The sequence below is a fragment of the Lissotriton vulgaris genome, chromosome 8, assembly GCF_964263255.1.
Source record: "Lissotriton vulgaris chromosome 8, aLisVul1.2, whole genome shotgun sequence".
NCBI lineage: Eukaryota > Metazoa > Chordata > Amphibia > Caudata > Salamandridae > Lissotriton > Lissotriton vulgaris.
The window spans coordinates 1,413,669,166-1,413,687,259 of record NC_141696.1 but is presented as its reverse complement, the minus strand read 5'-3'; the positions used below and the strand labels follow the sequence as shown (position 1 = coordinate 1,413,687,259).

The 18,094-nt window shown below is 44.2% G+C and overlaps 1 protein-coding gene across 3 annotated transcripts in view; it reads right to left on the bottom strand.

The window, feature by feature from the left end:
* The window catches only part of IGSF5 (immunoglobulin superfamily member 5), a 533,998-nt gene that overhangs the window by 107,431 nt on the left and 408,473 nt on the right, over nucleotides 1-18,094 (bottom strand). For 2 of the 3 annotated variants that reach the window (XR_015299372.1, XM_086935431.1), the window contains exon 9: nucleotides 9,302-9,326. The exons of the other annotated variant lie outside the window; for it this stretch is intronic. Coding sequence is in view for 1 of the 2 variants with exons in the window: in XM_086935431.1 (XP_086791557.1) it covers nucleotides 9,302-9,326 (25 nt within the window). In the remaining variant the exon portion in view is untranslated. The remainder of the gene's footprint in view (nucleotides 1-9,301; nucleotides 9,327-18,094) is intronic. 3 annotated transcript variants of the gene reach the window in all.

The following is an 18,094-nucleotide window of genomic DNA, read 5'->3' as shown; positions in this document are numbered from 1 at the left end:
CAGGAGAGATGTTACCCGTGAACCTGAGAGGACTAAACTCATGGTGAAGCACAAAAAAACTGGATATCTGTGCAGCTGTTTGAAACTCAGCCCTTGCCCTGTTAAAGCGTGAATCAGATGAATTTTAGCTTAATCACCAGATCGTAAAGATGTATGTGCCTGCAGGTGAAATTCCATATTGCAATAGTGAAATGTGCAAGGGCTACAGTGAGAGGAGCATGTTCTTAGAGTGTCCTTTGCATGCAGCGATGGTAGTGGCTGCACTTTCCTAAACTGTTCCTAGCTCACATTGTGATATTGCTGTTGAATAGCTTTCAGCCCACAGCGTGTAGAAATCATACATCAAATGTATTGCGGCCAGCGTGATTGTGCTTTAACTTCCTGTGTGTAATACGATTGGTGAACTGCGTGCGAAGTGAGCACGCAACAGATGTTTTGCAACAGTTGTGTGCGCAGTGTATGCATTTTGGATGCAATTAAACAAATATACCAGCTATGCAATGTTATGGCCATTTACAGTGTCTTGCAAATCTAGAATGAATTTCGTGTGCCTTGTAGTATGAATAGTGATTGCATAGTGGGTATTGTGAGTAGGCTATGGCTGCAGTGGGTGCTATGACAGGAATGATTGTAGTTATTCAACCCTAAGTTAAGTGTGCAGTGTGAACATTGCGGGGCATTCAGCTGAAATGCTACTACACGTTGTGCAATGGGTGAAGTAAATTTGCCTGCAAGAACTGTGGATGTGCATATAGCTTGTTCCGATATTAAATACCAATCTGTGCCAGCACATAGATTGCTTAACTACTTCCTCAGTTAAGTGGAAAATCTCTGTGCGTCCAAAGCACGCAGAACCCTACTGGGAGAGAGCTTTACTGCGCATAAGGGATTGGCTGGCCTGAGACAGCTGGCCAAACCCTTATGCTCAATAGTGGGAGTGTCAACCTCTCCGCCGCCAGCAGTGTCATCCCCTGGGAACGCCCCAAGAATCGTCAGTGTGCGCCGCTGCTGCAATGGTCGGTTGGGGCTTCAATAACTGGCCCTAGACTGCTTCGGATGAAGCCATGGAAACTAGACTACGCTCAGAGAGGTCTACTTAAAAAATTACATTTTAGAGGATCAAAGCTATTTTGTAATGTACTTGATGACATTGTGCAAAAAGGAGCGGAAGAGTAAACAATTCTCAAACCTTTTAAGCTGGGGTCTTTAAAGTAATCCTTTATGTTGAAGCGTCCTCTCCAAAATCTTCAGGACAAGAGTTCCCTTTGAGGCCTGGCTATGTTTGCTCAAGTTGACCTACGAGGACTGGACCAGGTAAGCGGGAGGTGACCTCCCTATGCAGTCTGTCGCACTTATTTGGAACAGTCACTACGATCCTGTGCCCTTGGGAGCCTGAGGAAGAGGTGTCCGGCCTCACGGATCTAGGAACAGCGGTGCCCCAGCAGGGGTGCATACATTGTCGCTAGAACATCCCAGGGAGCTCTCTCCTATGAGGTTAGGACTGGAGCTGCGCTTCTATAGAGCTACAGACACTTTAAACATGCCTAATTCAAAGTAGAATACTCTGCTAAAACAGTTTCCATTGATTTCAGGTTGAAAATTAATGATTAAGAGTAACATAAAGTGCCGCTAAATTGCCGCTAAATTTCCATATTTGTGCCGCTAAATTTCCATATTCCTGCCGCTAAATTTGCTAATCCATGCCGCTATATCCTGGGGGGTCTGCACAATGGCAAAACATTCAACCCCAGTCACAGATCTGGGTTTAATCCATATGCAAATCAGTCTTGACCCTGTGCCTTATGGGAACAGTCCAGCCCGAACTGCCAAGCCATGTCTTCCCTGGACCGCAAAACAAGCATCATAGGACCGGTTTCTGGCTACAAGGCCAGGATAGCTTGATTCCAGTGGCATGGGAGTGAGAGAGCGCAATTTGAATATAAAATATATAGTAGTCAAATCTAGACGCATATGTTATAAACGCAAGAATGAAACGCATATCGTAATGTAAAATTGACGATTATAGCATAAAGGTCAACTAACGTGATAACATGGTATAGGAAATGTAAATATATTCACGTGTTAAACATGCATTAGAGTTAGAAGGCCCATATACATAATGGGTAAATATAGAAATGCTTAAGAAATGTAGAACGTGCACAGTAGAATTCGTGTACGTGTGTAACTTTATATGGAAAGACGTAGAGAAATGTAACATGGATAAATGTATAAGAGAACTTACATAACGATGTAACCAAGGAGAATGCATAAGCTATACTCTACGCAGTCGTATTCTATGTAATATATATTCTATGTAAAAGTGTATTCAAAGTATAACTAAGACTTTTTGCTAAAATACGAATATATAAATGTATGCCAAAGGTTATACTGTGTAGAGGGGTTTCAGGAATGCTAGAGGAGTTTAGGTCATTTGTGATTGTAACCTGACTGACCAAGAGTTCGAAGGAGCATAGTCAAATGTATGTAATTTAGAGGGCTTGTAAAAGTCGTAAATAGCTTGATGTGGACGTGAGAGCCAAGAAGTCTAGCACTTGTTAGATTTAAGGTGACAATGCCGGACGGAGCTTATTGCTCGAACGTGAGGAGAGACACTTTTGAATGTGAACTATGTTTTGACAAGAGCATTCACAGGATCTAGAAGGTTAAAGAGTTGCAGGTATAAGTTAAAGACTTGTCTAAGTTCATATGACATTTGATCCGAAAGAGGCAGTAAAAGTCGCCAATGAGATGATGAAGATGACAACTAAGGAGAAAGGTCAACTTAAGGAACGAAGCAAGGAATGGACCAATGGAAGAAGCAGGAAGCTGACATCATCGGGGAAAGTCCGTGGTGGGCGTCAAGGGGCGTTCCACCCACACTGTGATTGTGTATTTTAGGGACAGCACCCCGGGGAGGAGGTAGCAATTGGCGATCAGGAGAGGGCAATGAGAGAAGGGCGAATTGCTCAGAGCGAAGGCAAGGGTAGATGCCTTGAGCAGATGCGCTGAGAGATCAGAGCGCAAGGGAGCAGTAGGCCGAGGACCCTTAGAGAGAGCGGATGGGTAGGCAGATAGGGTACTGCTTCTGAAACTTAAGATTCCTTTAGAGGCTAAGAGAGTTTGAACTTCTTAGGAAGTCAAACTGCTGACACCTTTTTAGGGAAGAAACTTGCGAAGTAGGGATGTCACGTAGCATAGAGTAGGGACAGTTTTAACTTGATTATTTTATCTTACTGCAGATGACACAGAAGGAACCACTTCACACTGAAGCTTTGATTGCGGATCTAGAGACTGATTTTGTATTTTGTATACTTTGAGATTTATTCTGTAAGGATTGTATTGCATTCAAAATTATTTCATATAAAACTCTTAAATTTTATCAGTTGTAAGTGGTCCTTCAGAGTGGCGTCAGTTAATGGGGTTTGTCTAACCTATGCGGGGGTGGTCCTTTCCTCAATGACAGATAAAACTCGATCCGAAATTGACGAATGGGATAAGTTATTAAATTGATCATAATCATAAATTGATATCAAAATCTCATTCCCCGCAGTTGGTAGCAGAGGATGGTTATCTTCTTGAGGAAGACGACCTAGGCCAGGTTAGTTTACCCCAAGGTCCCTAGTCATCGTCGACCAGAAGAAGAGTTGCAGCCGAAGACGGTGCTGACGGTGCGCCAAGAGAAAAGCAGCAGAGTCGGTCGAGAGTGAGTATAAGGGTCATGCGTTGTAAGATTGCGGTGTTTTATGTTGTTCCTGTGTTGTGATGTCAAGCGGAGTTGAATGCCTGTAGTGTGATTGAGGGAAGGTTGTGAGCGCGCGCAACCGGATGAAATCTTATGTCCAGAGGACTTAAGTGGTTCGGGTGTATCGAACACCCAGAGTAATTTGTCTACCATTGAAAGGGGGTCATGAGGTACCATTGATTTCCCAACAGACCGATGATAGGGGGAGCGTATGTGTGAGTGAATGAGTAGCGGACGCTGGTCGTACGTTTACTGTGTGTAAGTAACCTATCAGTTGAGGCAAGTGTCCGACCGTAAGAGGAAAGACGCCGTGCCAGTTGAGGTAGCAATTACAGTTAGACTGTGGCCGTACAGTCAGAGAAAAGTGATCGCTTGGACGGAAGTAGTCATTTTTCAGTGTATGAATGAAAACGCATGCGAAATCGTGAGACGAGTTGAGAAAGAAGGAGAACTGCTGCAGAGGGAACGAGTGACGTCAGCATAGAACCGCGCTGAGATTGGTTAGTTTGTCAGACGGCAGCGAAGAGTCGCGCTGAGATAGGCCGATTAGCGAGAGCCGCGTAGGGATTGGTTGGTTTGTCATCAAGACGTAAATAAGGAAGAGAATTAGCAAGGATCAAAATGAAGTGTTTCAAGGGTTTAGGAAAAATCTTTAAAAGAAAAAGGAGAAATTTATATGCCGGAGAAGAAGCTCCACCAGAAGGCACACCAGCATATCATATGGCAGTCAATGTAGGCTTACATTCGATATTGTGGATTTCCGAGTGGCACAGGCTAACTGAAGGGCATAAAGAACTGGCGTTTCCGAGATTTGGAACATTTAAACTAGATGTGTTGAACCAACTGAAGGCGACGATGCTTTCAATGAGACCTTTACCGAGGCCAACACAATTTGAAGCTCTTGGTGTGTGGTTTAGAACAGCACACGAAAGGGGCGTAAAGAGGCGCCAAGAGAGAGTGAGACGATCAGTAAAGGCAGTACAGGATGCCAAATGGGATGAAGAAGCTAAGAAATGGAGAGTACAAAAGATAGAAGCGGACAAACTGTTCACCATGATAGAGGCTACGGGAGAAAGGAAACCTCTAGAACAAGAAGATGAGGAAAGCGAGTCGGAGGAGGATCTAATAGAGAGGTTATTAACAGATAGACCACCTCCATACAGCGGTGAACTTGCGAGTCCCATATTACCGCAAGCAGACGGAGCTAGGTGGGGGGAATATAAATCGATCCCAGTAACAGAGTGGGACGCTAACAAGACTGAGGAAATACCCCAAACTAGTTCTGAACAGAGAGTAGTGGGAAGATTTGTGGTCCAGAAGGTGCCAGAGACGCAATGCGCTAGGTCGTACCAAATGCCGGACGCCTTGCAGGTTCCGGTTACCATAGGCCCTATTGTGTCAATCTATAACCCAGAAGGGGTTCAGCAGGATGAACAGGCACGATGGGACAGTGAAAGAGCAGAAGTGGAGAATAGGAATGCCACAATGAATCCCCACAGGCAAATACGAGCACCAATAAGTCGGAGTACCCCATTAGATTCTGCAACGGGTCCCAGGATAGAACAGGGAGGTCAAAGAGGGCCAATGGATTTGAGAGGTCCTAAACCGAAGTCTTTTAAGGAGTTAAGGGAATATTTGAAAGAATGGGAAACTGTCGAAGAGGCTCGGGGTAGGAGTTTAGAAACGGGACCTGAATGGAGAGAAGAGGACAACAGGATTCTCTCCCATTGTGGAGCTGGCGAAAGCAGCCCCGAGTGGGAGAGAGGAAGTCAAGAGAGCAGAAGAGATATTTGTCCTACCAATAGCGGCAATAGGCCAATGTGCGAAGACAGAAGTGCAGGGTGTGGCGAAGTGCCTCGCGTCACCTTCAGTGAAGGGGAACGTAGGACACAGGAGTACCGGAATACCTTTAGGTGCACACACCATGCCCCAGGTGAAGATGTGAGACACTGGAGTCACGGAAACATGGAGAGTCGCGAAGCGTCTCGACATGCATCCGGCGATAGTGGACGGAGTCAGGAGAACATAGGGAGTCGCGAAACGTCTCGCCATCCATCCGGTGATTGCGAAAGAGATCACGGGAACATGGAGGGCCGTGAAGGACCTTATCGTTTATTAAGCGACACCAGACAACAAGCGAGTTACGGTGGGTTAGAACAGAACGGTGGATCCTATCTCACATCTGGAGAAACCGAGCCGAAAAGTCGGAACGTAGGGTTGGGGGACGGAGCATTATTCCACCATACCCCACGTGAAGATGGAAAGGCTTGGGATCTAGAGGGGTGGGAACGAAGAGAAGGAAGGAAGACTCCTCATAACTCACCTGTGCTCAGGCGTAGGGCGCATAGTGGAGGTGAGAGGGATATGAGAGAACAACACAGAACAGAAATGCTGAAAGCTGAAATAAAAGCAAAACGGCTTGACGTAATGAGTTTGAAGTCAGACTTGGATGAAATGATTGATGGCACAGTGGCACTAGAGAGATTAGACTTGTATACACCAGACGAAATATTGTTCTTATCCAAGGATATTACTCGGAGGGCAAGGTCAGCTCATGAGAACCTATCTAATTTGGCAAACAGGTATATGGTAGACCTGTCGCGAACTAAGGCTTTACAGAGTAACCATAGGCTAACTTGCACAGATCGGGATCTGGATGAGCGTAGAACGATCGCGCTGAAGGTACACATAAGGGAATTGATCTTAAGTATCAGAATATGGAAAGATCTGGATAGATGGGAGGAAAGATGGTCCAAGAAGGGCTCCGTTAGACGGAGTGTGCTTGGGAAGTCCCAGGACGCAGACTTGATGCGAATGGAAGCCTTCCCTTTGCGAGAAATCGCGAATGGAAGCTACGTTCACGTGCCCTGGAGTAGGGGGGATTTGGCGGCATTTACCAATTCCTTCCCAAAGCTTAGGGATAATCCCGTTGAGTGGTACAAACAGGTAGAAAGATTCGTGAAGATCTCGAAGGTACTGTGGATCGATTTGAACACACTGTTCGATATCGTAGTACCCGGAGATTTGTGGACGGCGTGCAAGCTTAGTGTCGAATGGCCTAATTGTGAGCCTCCGAGAGATACCCGGACGAATGGTCCATCGGTTAGAGTCATGGAAAAATATGAGAGAGTAATAACATGGCTAAAAGAGAAAGTGCCGGTGCAAGACATAGACTGGGTTAAGATAGATCGAACTACTCAGGAACCGAAAGAGACAGTTCATGAGTTCTATGAGAGATTACTGAAAGCATTCAAGCAGTACAGCGGATTAGATGTAATGGATCCTAAGGACATTGGACAGTTTGTTTCAAAGTTTGTCCTCGGGTTGAGACCAGAAATATGCCTAATGATCCAACAGCATCTGATCTGTTGGCAGAACAAACCTTTGGATGAAATTCTGAGGTATGCAAGGTACTGTAGTGACGAGATAGACTCTAAGGCAAAGAAGCTTAAAGAAAAGTTAATGCTAGTGCAAATGCAAGCTGCTGGAAAGGATAAACCACGGCAGCAGGGAACAGGAATGCAGGCAAAGAAACAGAATAATCAGAGCAGAGATGAGGAAGAAAGACCGAGACCGAGAATGGATATCGCGACACTGAAAAAGACGACGAGATGCCATCAGTGTAACGAGGTGGGACACTGGCGACGCGAGTGTCCTTACAATGTTGAGTCAGGGGAATTAGAGCAGGAGGAGGGAGAGGTTCAGAACAACGTGGTTAAGGGAGCCATAGTCCCGAAGGGCAAGTTTGTCAAAGGGGGGACTCAGACTCCTCGAGCCCCGTTTCCTCAACCACCTCGCATCTCAAACGGAGGGAAAACCTACAGACAGATGCCATTGTTTGTAGGAGGAGAGGAATGCTACTACGTTGATCCACTTACAGGGCAGCGGGCGAACAGGGAGGAAGATTGTACTCTAGGAGCCGCCTTGGAAGTAGATCAGAGAGGACCATACGTAGAGGCTGAAATAGCGGGATGTCCTACAACCTTTTTGGTGGATACGGGGGCCACTCGATCCACGTTGAGATCCGCGGTAGTCCCAGGTCTGCCAATATCAGGAGAAATGGTTCAGGTGGTAGGAGTCGCGAACAAAAGGATGACGAATCCCCTGACCGAACCAGTGTCAGTAAGGATAGGGAATTACAGTGACGAACATCAGTTTGTGATCTGCGATTCTAGTCCTGTGTGCTTGCTAGGGAGAGATTTGCTGTGTAAACTGAACTGCACGATACATTGTACACCAGAAGGAGTAGAAGTGCAGACTAATGACGAGGATGCTGATTTTAAAGTCGTAAACTCAAAAGAGTGTGTGGAACTATATCCTACCTTAACAGTGGAGGAACTTCCACAGGACTTGAGGGAGAAAGTCTCAGCTGAGGTATGGGATTTTACAGGGGAAGAAATAGGATTGATCAAGGGAGTGGAACCGGTAAAAATCTTGGTAAGACCCCATGCTGAGTATCCAAGGACACCACAGTATAAGCTAACGCCAGAAACGATTGCAGGAATAAAGCCTGTGATCGAATCCATGGTCAAGCAAGGAATACTGAAGGAGATCGTGGGTAGTCCATGTAACTCCCCGATTATGGGTTTGCAGAAGCCTAGTGGAAAATACAGAATAGTGCAGGATCTTCGAAAGATTAATAATATTGTTGTCTCATGTTGTCCAGTGGTACCAAATCCATCAGTGATATTATTTCAGATACCGTTCCAAGCTGAATGGTTTACCGTGATAGATTTGTGCCAGGCTTTCTTTTCGATACCTTTAGATGAAGAGAGTCAGTATCTTTTCGCTTTTAAACTGGAAGATCGCGTCTTAACATGGTGTCGTATCCCTCAGGGGTATACAGAAAGCCCATCGATCTTTAACCAGTTATTAAAACGAAACCTTGAAAGTCTAGTACTGCCCAAGAATTTGGTTCTAGTCCAGTACATAGACGACCTCCTAGTTGCGTCAGAAACTGAGGAAGCTTGCAGAGAAGACACCATAACCTTGCTAAATCACTTGGCCGAGAACGGGCACAAGGTGTCTCCAAGTAAGTTGCAATATTGTAAAACTGAAGTGCAATACTTGGGCCATAGGATTGAAAAGGGAAAGCGGAAGGTGTCTCCAGACAGAATAGAGGCGATTATGAAAATGAACGCGCCTACAACACAAAGAGAAGTCAGGATGTTTCTAGGCATGGTCGGTTATTGTCGACAGTGGATAGCAAACTTTTCACTGAAGGCTAAACCGTTATTGCAACTGACGCACAAAGGAGTAAGTGATCCGGTACCATGGGACAAAGATTGTTTGATGGCATTTTTGCAGCTGAGGGAGGACTTATGTCGCGCCCCGGCTTTGGGAATGCCAGACTACACTAAACCTTTTTTGCTTTACTGCTGCGAGAGAGAGGGATGCGCTTTAGCGGTATTAGCTCAGATCCACGGAGATGCGCGCAGGCCAGTGGCGTATTTTTCGGCTACATTAGATCCAGTAGCCGCAGCGTTGCCCGGATGTCTCAAATCCGTAGCTGCAACGGGTGTCAGCATTGAGAGATCGGAGAGTGTAGTAATGGGACACCAGTTAGTGGTGTATGTGCCGCATTCTGTGGAATTGTTAATGACCAGGACGAAGACTCAGCATCTGACGAATAGCAGGCTCACACGCTACGAGCAAGTCATACTGGCTGCCGAGAATGTGACCCTAAAAAGATGCTCTGTCTTGAATCCTGCAACTTTGATGCCACTTCCGAATGAAGTGGACGATGAAAATTGTACAGATCATGACTGCCTCGATGTGACTGAACTATGTACCAAACCGAGACCTGATATCGTAGATGAGCCATTGACAGACCCAGACGAAATTTTCTTCGTTGATGGTTCATGCGTAAGAAACGATGTCGGTCAGCTGAGAGCAGCTTATGCAGTATGCACGATTACCAGAGTTATAGAAGCCGCTTGCCTGGAAGGAGTACACTCCGCACAGGTAGCTGAAATTGTCGCTTTGACTCGTGCTTGCTTAGCAGGCGACAAACTTCGAGTCACCATATACACCGATAGCCAGTATGGTTTCGGGGTAGTTCATGATTACGGGCAGTTATGGTCTCAAAGAGGTTACATGACCTCCTCGGGTTCTCCTATTAGGAATGGAGAATTCGTGAGACTTTTGTTAGAGGCTTTGCAAAAACCTATGGCCATAGCTGTGGTCAAATGTGTCGCGCATACAAAAAATGTTGATTTTGTATCACTAGGAAACAGATATGCTGATGAAGTAGCGCGCTATTGCGCGGAGCAGGGATATTCTCACACTGATGTAAAAGTGGGGGGAATCCAGGAAAGAACTGAATTGACAATGTTACTAGATACTGTAGATACATGGGATGAATTGAGAGCAGTACAAGAAAATGCACCAGATGACGAGAAAAGGAGCTGGGAAACAGCAGGTTGCGGAAAAAGTGAGATGAATTTCTGGGTTTCTGCCGACGGAAGGGCAGTATTACCAAATGAACTTGTTAGTCCAATGGCAAGGAAATTGCATGGATCAGCACACATAGGAAGAGATGCTATGGTGAGAGTATTCAGACAAACGTGGTTCAATCCTAAGTTTAGAGTAGCGGCAGAAGCAGTATGTCAGCGATGTGCGATCTGTCAACAACTAAACGTGGGTAAGAGAACACCAGTTACATTGAGTCACATTGGGAGGTCTGGGGGGCCTTTCAATAGGATGCAGATTGACTTTATAGAAATGCCTCCGTGCAACAGACTCAGATACGTTTTAGTGATTGTCTGCATATTTTCTAGATGGGTTGAGGCTTACCCTACACGTAGGTGCGATACACTTACAGTAGCAAAATTGTTGCTTAGGGAGTTGATACCGAGGTTTGGGGTGCCATCCTCTTTGGAATCGGACAGAGGAACTCATTTTAATAGCGAAGTGGTGAAGATGCTGTGTTCAGCTTTGAATATCGATCAGAAGTTACACTGCAGCTATCGACCAGAAGCTTCAGGGATTGTAGAACAAATTAACAGTACCATCAAGTCCAGACTGGCTAAAGTTTGTTCATCGACATCCCTGAGTTGGCCAGACGCACTTCCAGTGGTTCTTATGAGCATACGTAGCACACCTGATAGAAGGACAGGCCTCTCTCCACACGAAGTGCTAATGGGGAGAGCTATGAGGTTGCCATCGGTTCCGACTGCAGCGCTAGTGAACATCACAGACGATTTGATCTTGGACTACTGCAAGGGACTATCTGATGCCGTTAATTCTGTGTCCCTCCAGGTCCAGGCTGCAGAGGTTCCATCAGTACAAGACTTGTGTCATGACCTGAGTCCAGGAGACTGGGTCCTGGTGAAGAAGCATGTCAGGAAGAACTGCTTAGACGTGCGTTGGCGAGGACCGTTTCAAGTCATACTTGTAACGAATACCGCAGTGAAGTGTGGAGGTCTGCCAAACTGGATACATGCCTCACACACCCGAAGAGTGCCAACACCTCCAGAAGAAACAGCTCCTCTCTCGGATGAAAATCCGACGGGAAGCGGAGAAGCCATAGAGGGGGAGAACCAAGCTGTGGAGGTGATCGAAGGAACTGAAACTGTGTTGGAACAGGACGACGAAGGTCAGAACACTAGCGGGACCGAAGTCGCCTCAGGAGAAGAAAGTAATTGGGTGTCCGACACAGATATCGAGCAGACTGAGAGTGACCGAGAGACAGGTCCTAGAACAAGGAGCGGAAAGACAAAGAGTGACGAAGCCAGTTGGCCGGAGAGAAGGAAAAGGCCAAGTACGAAAGAAAAGAAAGAAAGAACTCTTGTCCCGATCGCTGAAGAATCGGATCAGGAGGAAGAAACGACAGACTCAGGAACGGAGAGTCCACGAAGATCGAGAAGGGTACGTGTGCCCTGCAGAAGGTACGCCACCCCAGAGTGGACTTATCTAGCAGATGTATTGGGGACAGAAATCTGGGAGAGTGAAGAGCGTGAAAGTAATCGATCTCGATCCATTTGTGGCAGTGGAGATATGGATGTTGGCGCCTGGACTCGAGATTGAGGGGTTACTGACTTTCACACTTCCCATACCCCCACGATTGAGTCAAATTCAAGATCTAGTGCTAAAAAGATTACAATTTCCAACAGTTGGTCAGCAAATGTCAGAAGAAGAAGAAAAAGTTATTCGCTTTGAATTATTGATAATTGTTGTGAAAGCTGCAGGTCCGAAAATCATTGTTGATGCATAAAAAGGACTTTTGTATGTATGTTATAAAGAAGAAGATAACCTAGCGCAGAGTGGAAAGAAGAATAAAATTAGGGATTACATTTAGAGGACGGAGAAGGGCTAGGGTTGTCTGCTGCTAAAAAGAGAAATGACATTTTTGTGAAAGAAGAGGTTTTGTTGATGAAAAGCACTTTAAAGACTGAGAAAGCAACCAAGCAACCAAAGACTGGAAAGGAAACCATTTCCTAGAGAACGAGGTACGCTGTTTGATGACATGGAGAACGGCAACCCAAACAGAAAAGCTAGATGTATAGTAGGTACACTTATAGCAGTAGTGATATCTCTCATAATTACAGTAGTGACAATATCTTACATAATAGGACATGAGAACGATAAAGAAATAGCAAATGTAAAAACTGTAACGACTTTGAAACCTGCTCTTGTGGGAAAGAACGAAGAGAGCAATGTTATACGTGAAAAGGCGTTACTTACAGATGAAGCTCGTAGATTGCACGTAGACGAGTCACAGGGAAATTTTAGGTCAAATGCATACGCTAAACTGTTATATGAGTATATCGATGCCATGGAGGCCAAAGATTGCTACGTTTGTATGCAATTGCCGGCTTCTGTAGACGAAGGCATTAGATATCACCATCTCCCATTGACTTATGGGATAACATGTAGTTTACTGCTTAGCACATTTTATGGTAGAGAAGGATTTGAGTACTACTTTTCAAATTATGATTCGGTACTGCCTGAAGTTCCGAATTATAAGCAAATGAATAAGTGGGACTATTACAAAAAGGAGGATAGACTGGCTAAATTCTTTCTTCCTTGGGATACATTAGATACATCATATGCACGTAGAAATAATCTGACTTGCAAAGTGTCAGAGGTAGGGAAAAGGTTTATTGCACAAGTAGATGACCGATACAGAAGGCAGAAGATTCTAAAAATGTCAGGACAATGGAAAATAGACTGGACAGAAGAAGAGAAGGCACATAAAAAGAAAGGTAGCAATGGTCCAATAGCATTGGATAGAACGCAGAGAGGAAAGTTATGTTTAACTCGAAGCAAGACATATTATGAGAGTGAATTTGTAGGTGAAGTTAGTTGCGAGCACTCTTTTAAACTGGAGTACTACACGAAAGATTTTATGAAAGGGATGCAAGCTATTCCGAATGTGTATTTTGTATGTGGGAGAAATGCCTATGTAAAATTACCTGATAATTGGTATGGTTCATGTTACTTGGCAATTGTCTTCCCCAAAATATATCATGCAAAGGATTTGGCGATAATAGAAGGAAAGGCTTCGACGAGAACGAAAAGGGAAGTAGGAGATGCAGAGGTAGTAGGAGATGTATTTGGAACGATGTTTCCATTGTTAGGCTTGATCCTCAACGATGTTAAAATTAGAAGGTTAGCGACAGTCGTGGATAGATTGTCTGCCAGTACTGCAAGGTCATTAATGTTAGTAGAAGGTGAGATGCAGTCGATCAGAGCAATGGTTTTACAGAACAGACTTGCTTTAGATGTAATACTAGCAAAAGAAGGCGGAGTTTGTAAAGCTTTGAAAGTTCAGGAATGTTGTACTTATATTCCTGATAATTCAAAACCACTTGAGAAAGTCATACGGAACATTACACAGATTCATCAAGAAATTGAAGATTTATCAAAAATAAATGTTTGGGAAAAAGTAGGAAATGGAGTGGGAAAGGTTGGAAGTTGGTATGCTAATCTTGGCAAAAGTATAATATGGTACATTTTAAAGCCTGTATTAATAGTATTAATTTGCATAATTACATTATTAGGATTAATAAAATTATATAAATGGTATAGGTCGAACCAGTTACAAAGATCGATGAGAGACCAGGAAAGGAGACTAGCTGTTCTACAAGATCAACAGTATAAAAGTCTGAGAGCACTCGAATCGATAAAAAGAGGAAATGAAGTAACTAGTTCTGTATAAAGGGTTGTATTCAAATTGCTTTTAGTGATGACTCCTAAAAGTCATCAAAGGGGGGAACTGAGAGAGCGCAATTTGAATATAAAATATATAGTAGTCATATCTAGACGCATATGTTATAAACGCAAGAATGAAACGCATATCGTAATGTAAAATTGACGATTATAGCATAAAGGTCAACTAACGTGATAACATGGTATAGGAAATGTAAATATATTCACGTGTTAAACATGCATTAGAGTTAGAAGGCCCATATACATAATGGGTAAATATAGAAATGCTTAAGAAATGTAGAACGTGCACAGTAGAATTCGTGTACGTGTGTAACTTTATATGGAAAGACGTAGAGAAATGTAACATGGATAAATGTATAAGAGAACTTACATAACGATGTAACCAAGGAGAATGCATAAGCTATACTCTACGCAGTCGTATTCTATGTAATATATATTCTATGTAAAAGTGTATTCAAAGTATAACTAAGACTTTTTGCTAAAATACGAATATATAAATGTATGCCAAAGGTTATACTGTGTAGAGGGGTTTCAGGAATGCTAGAGGAGTTTAGGTCATTTGTGATTGTAACCTGACTGACCAAGAGTTCGAAGGAGCATAGTCAAATGTATGTAATTTAGAGGGCTTGTAAAAGTCGTAAATAGCTTGATGTGGACGTGAGAGCCAAGAAGTCTAGCACTTGTTAGATTTAAGGTGACAATGCCGGACGGAGCTTATTGCTCGAACGTGAGGAGAGACACTTTTGAATGTGAACTATGTTTTGACAAGAGCATTCACAGGATCTAGAAGGTTAAAGAGTTGCAGGTATAAGTTAAAGACTTGTCTAAGTTCATATGACATTTGATCCGAAAGAGGCAGTAAAAGTCGCCAATGAGATGATGAAGATGACAACTAAGGAGAAAGGTCAACTTAAGGAACGAAGCAAGGAATGGACCAATGGAAGAAGCAGGAAGCTGACATCATCGGGGAAAGTCCGTGGTGGGCGTCAAGGGGCGTTCCACCCACACTGTGATTGTGTATTTTAGGGACAGCACCCCGGGGAGGAGGTAGCAATTGGCGATCAGGAGAGGGCAATGAGAGAAGGGCGAATTGCTCAGAGCGAAGGCAAGGGTAGATGCCTTGAGCAGATGCGCTGAGAGATCAGAGCGCAAGGGAGCAGGAGGCCGAGGACCCTTAGAGAGAGCGGATGGGTAGGCAGATAGGGTACTGCTTCTGAAACTTAAGATTCCTTTAGAGGCTAAGAGAGTTTGAACTTCTTAGGAAGTCAAACTGCTGACACCTTTTTAGGGAAGAAACTTGCGAAGTAGGGATGTCACGTAGCATAGAGTAGGGACAGTTTTAACTTGATTATTTTATCTTACTGCAGATGACACAGAAGGAACCACTTCACACTGAAGCTTTGATTGCGGATCTAGAGACTGATTTTGTATTTTGTATACTTTGAGATTTATTCTGTAAGGATTGTATTGCATTCAAAATTATTTCATATAAAACTCTTAAATTTTATCAGTTGTAAGTGGTCCTTCAGAGTGGCGTCAGTTAATGGGGTTTGTCTAACCTATGCGGGGGTGGTCCTTTCCTCAATGACAGATAAAACTCGATCCGAAATTGACGAATGGGATAAGTTATTAAATTGATCATAATCATAAATTGATATCAAAATCTCATTCCCCGCAGGAGCATACCCGTCCCACTCGGGGTGACAAATGCAAAAACAACAATTGATGGACGGAATGATGCACAATGGCAAAACATTCACCCCCAGTCACAGATCTGGGTTTAATCCATAGTTATTTTGCTCACCACACCACCCCAGTTCAGACATGGCCATTTGCAAATCAGTCTTGACCCTGTGCCTCATGGGAACAGTCCAGCCCAAACTGCAAAGCCATGTCTTCTCTGGACCGGAATCAAGCATCCTAGGACCGGTTTCTGGCTGTCAACCATCATCAGCCAGGATAGCTTGATTCCAGTGGCGTTGTGAGCACGGGACCCACATCTGAGCATATCCGTCCCACTTGGGGTGAAAAATTCAAAAACAACATTTGATGGACGGAATGTTGCACAATGGCAAAACCGGGCCTAGGATGCTTGATTCCGGTCCAGGGAAGACATGGCTTGGCAGTAACGATGGATTAAACCCAGATCTGTGACGGGGCAAATGTTTTGCCATTGTACAACATTCCGTCCATCATCTTGTGTGTTTTAATGACGATTTGCGTCATGCGAGGACAACACAAGCCCATTACAAAATTGAGATTGCAAATCAATTGCAGAAAAATACACTTCTCATTATTACCCTGTAATTCCATGCGTAATAAAATGCGATAACAAAAAACATTTTTGATCCATGAATACCTTTTCAAATAAATAAACTACTTTTGTACTATTCATGCCTCATTCATAAATCGAGGAAGTAACTGGCCCGAGATATTATGATTGTTTTATTAATTTAATAATTGTATGGATTTATGGATATATTTCCGCAATAAACATCGAAAATAACTGATATCGACTCCAATTCGAATTTAAAAAAGCAGAAGCAAGTTTACTACTTCCAGTCCTCATTATGCAAACATCGCAAAAATATAGCAAGATGTGTTGATCTATTTTTGGCCCTGGTGGGACAATCTTCGTGCAACGTGTACTGGAGCAAACCCTGTCTGAGTTGCTGTTCCACAGGCCGTGCAAAACACCATCTGCTCCACTTCTGCAGTGGTGTAGAGTCTGTGAAGGCAGAAGCAGCGCTTCGACGGGAAAAGATTAACTCGTGAAATCATTTTTACACTGTGGGCATAAACATGGATGTGAGCGCCGTTTACTTGGTCCCTCGGTGCATTCATTTACGAAATCCTCTCTGTAAAGGAACATCCGTCACCGGAAGAACGCATTTAAGAATATTTGATGCGTTGCTCAGTTCAGCAATCATGTCCCGCATCCTACTCTAACTCCTCGTGCATTATTGAAAGCGTTGCAGGGGAGGACTGTCGGATAACGAATGTGCGCAATATTGTTCCAGCAGCCGCAGTAATGGCTTCCTCTGACTCGAGGAGGGGCGGAAGCAGACAGTGATATTAACAATGAGTCCCTGGAGAGGGCTTTCCCGGACCACAGTACCGCAGAGATGCTCTGCAGAGCCAAGCTGTTTCTGAAACAGCTCGAGCGTTTGTAAAGTAAGCAACTAACGTTGAAAACGTCCCCATCCCCTCTATTCTAGAGATTGATGCATGCACGTAGGTGTCCTTTTGTTTTCATTTTCGCAAATGTGCATTTTTGTTGCAGTTATCTATAGCGCGAACTAGACCCGAAGGTATCAGAGCGCTTTACATGAGCACCAGTTGCATTACAGACGCACACATTCATTTTTGTAGGCACGGGGCAGTCTCAAACCCGGGGGCATATTACCAAGCAATCGCGATAATTATCGATATTGCTTGGTTAGAGACAAACATTTACCGCTGAGCTGCGGCAATTTTTACCGCAAATAAACCTTGGTATTACCAAGGTTTATCGCAAATGCGATAAAAATCGCCGCAATGCATGAATATCGCTGAAAAGTCAGCGATATTCATGCATTACCGAGCTAATGCTCTTAGCCATGTTATCCACCTCCCATTGGATAACATGGCTAAGAACTGCTCAGGGCAAAAGTTGGTAATAGGAGATAGCGATGTTAGTGACTGTTTTCAGTCGCTAACATCTTGGCACGCCCACTTTGCATGTCATTAGTGATAAATATCACTGACATGCAAAGTGGGGCCCAAGATGGTCGCTATCTCCTACTAGCTGTCGCTAACTGGTGTTAGCGACAGCTAGGTAATAGGGAGATAATTTTATCTCCGCTTTCTTGGCTTTTAAAGCCAAAAAAGCGGAGATAAACCCCCTTGATAATATGCCCCCTGGTTTCCGAGGTTCAAATTCAGCTGCTCTAGCCGTTAAGCTGCATCCTTAAGAGACAGCACATAATTATATCAACAAAATCTGTGATTACTTCCTCGTCCGTCTTACACTCATAGTCCTTATTCAGTGAATGAGCTTCAGTCGGCAAATACATTGACTGCCTAGCCAGGGTTGCTGGGGAAGTCACTCCAAGGTTCATATTTGGGAGCCATGATCTTCTGGGCTCCATTGAAATCCTTCTTGGGACTAAATATGCGGCCACCATTCCCACAGTCCCC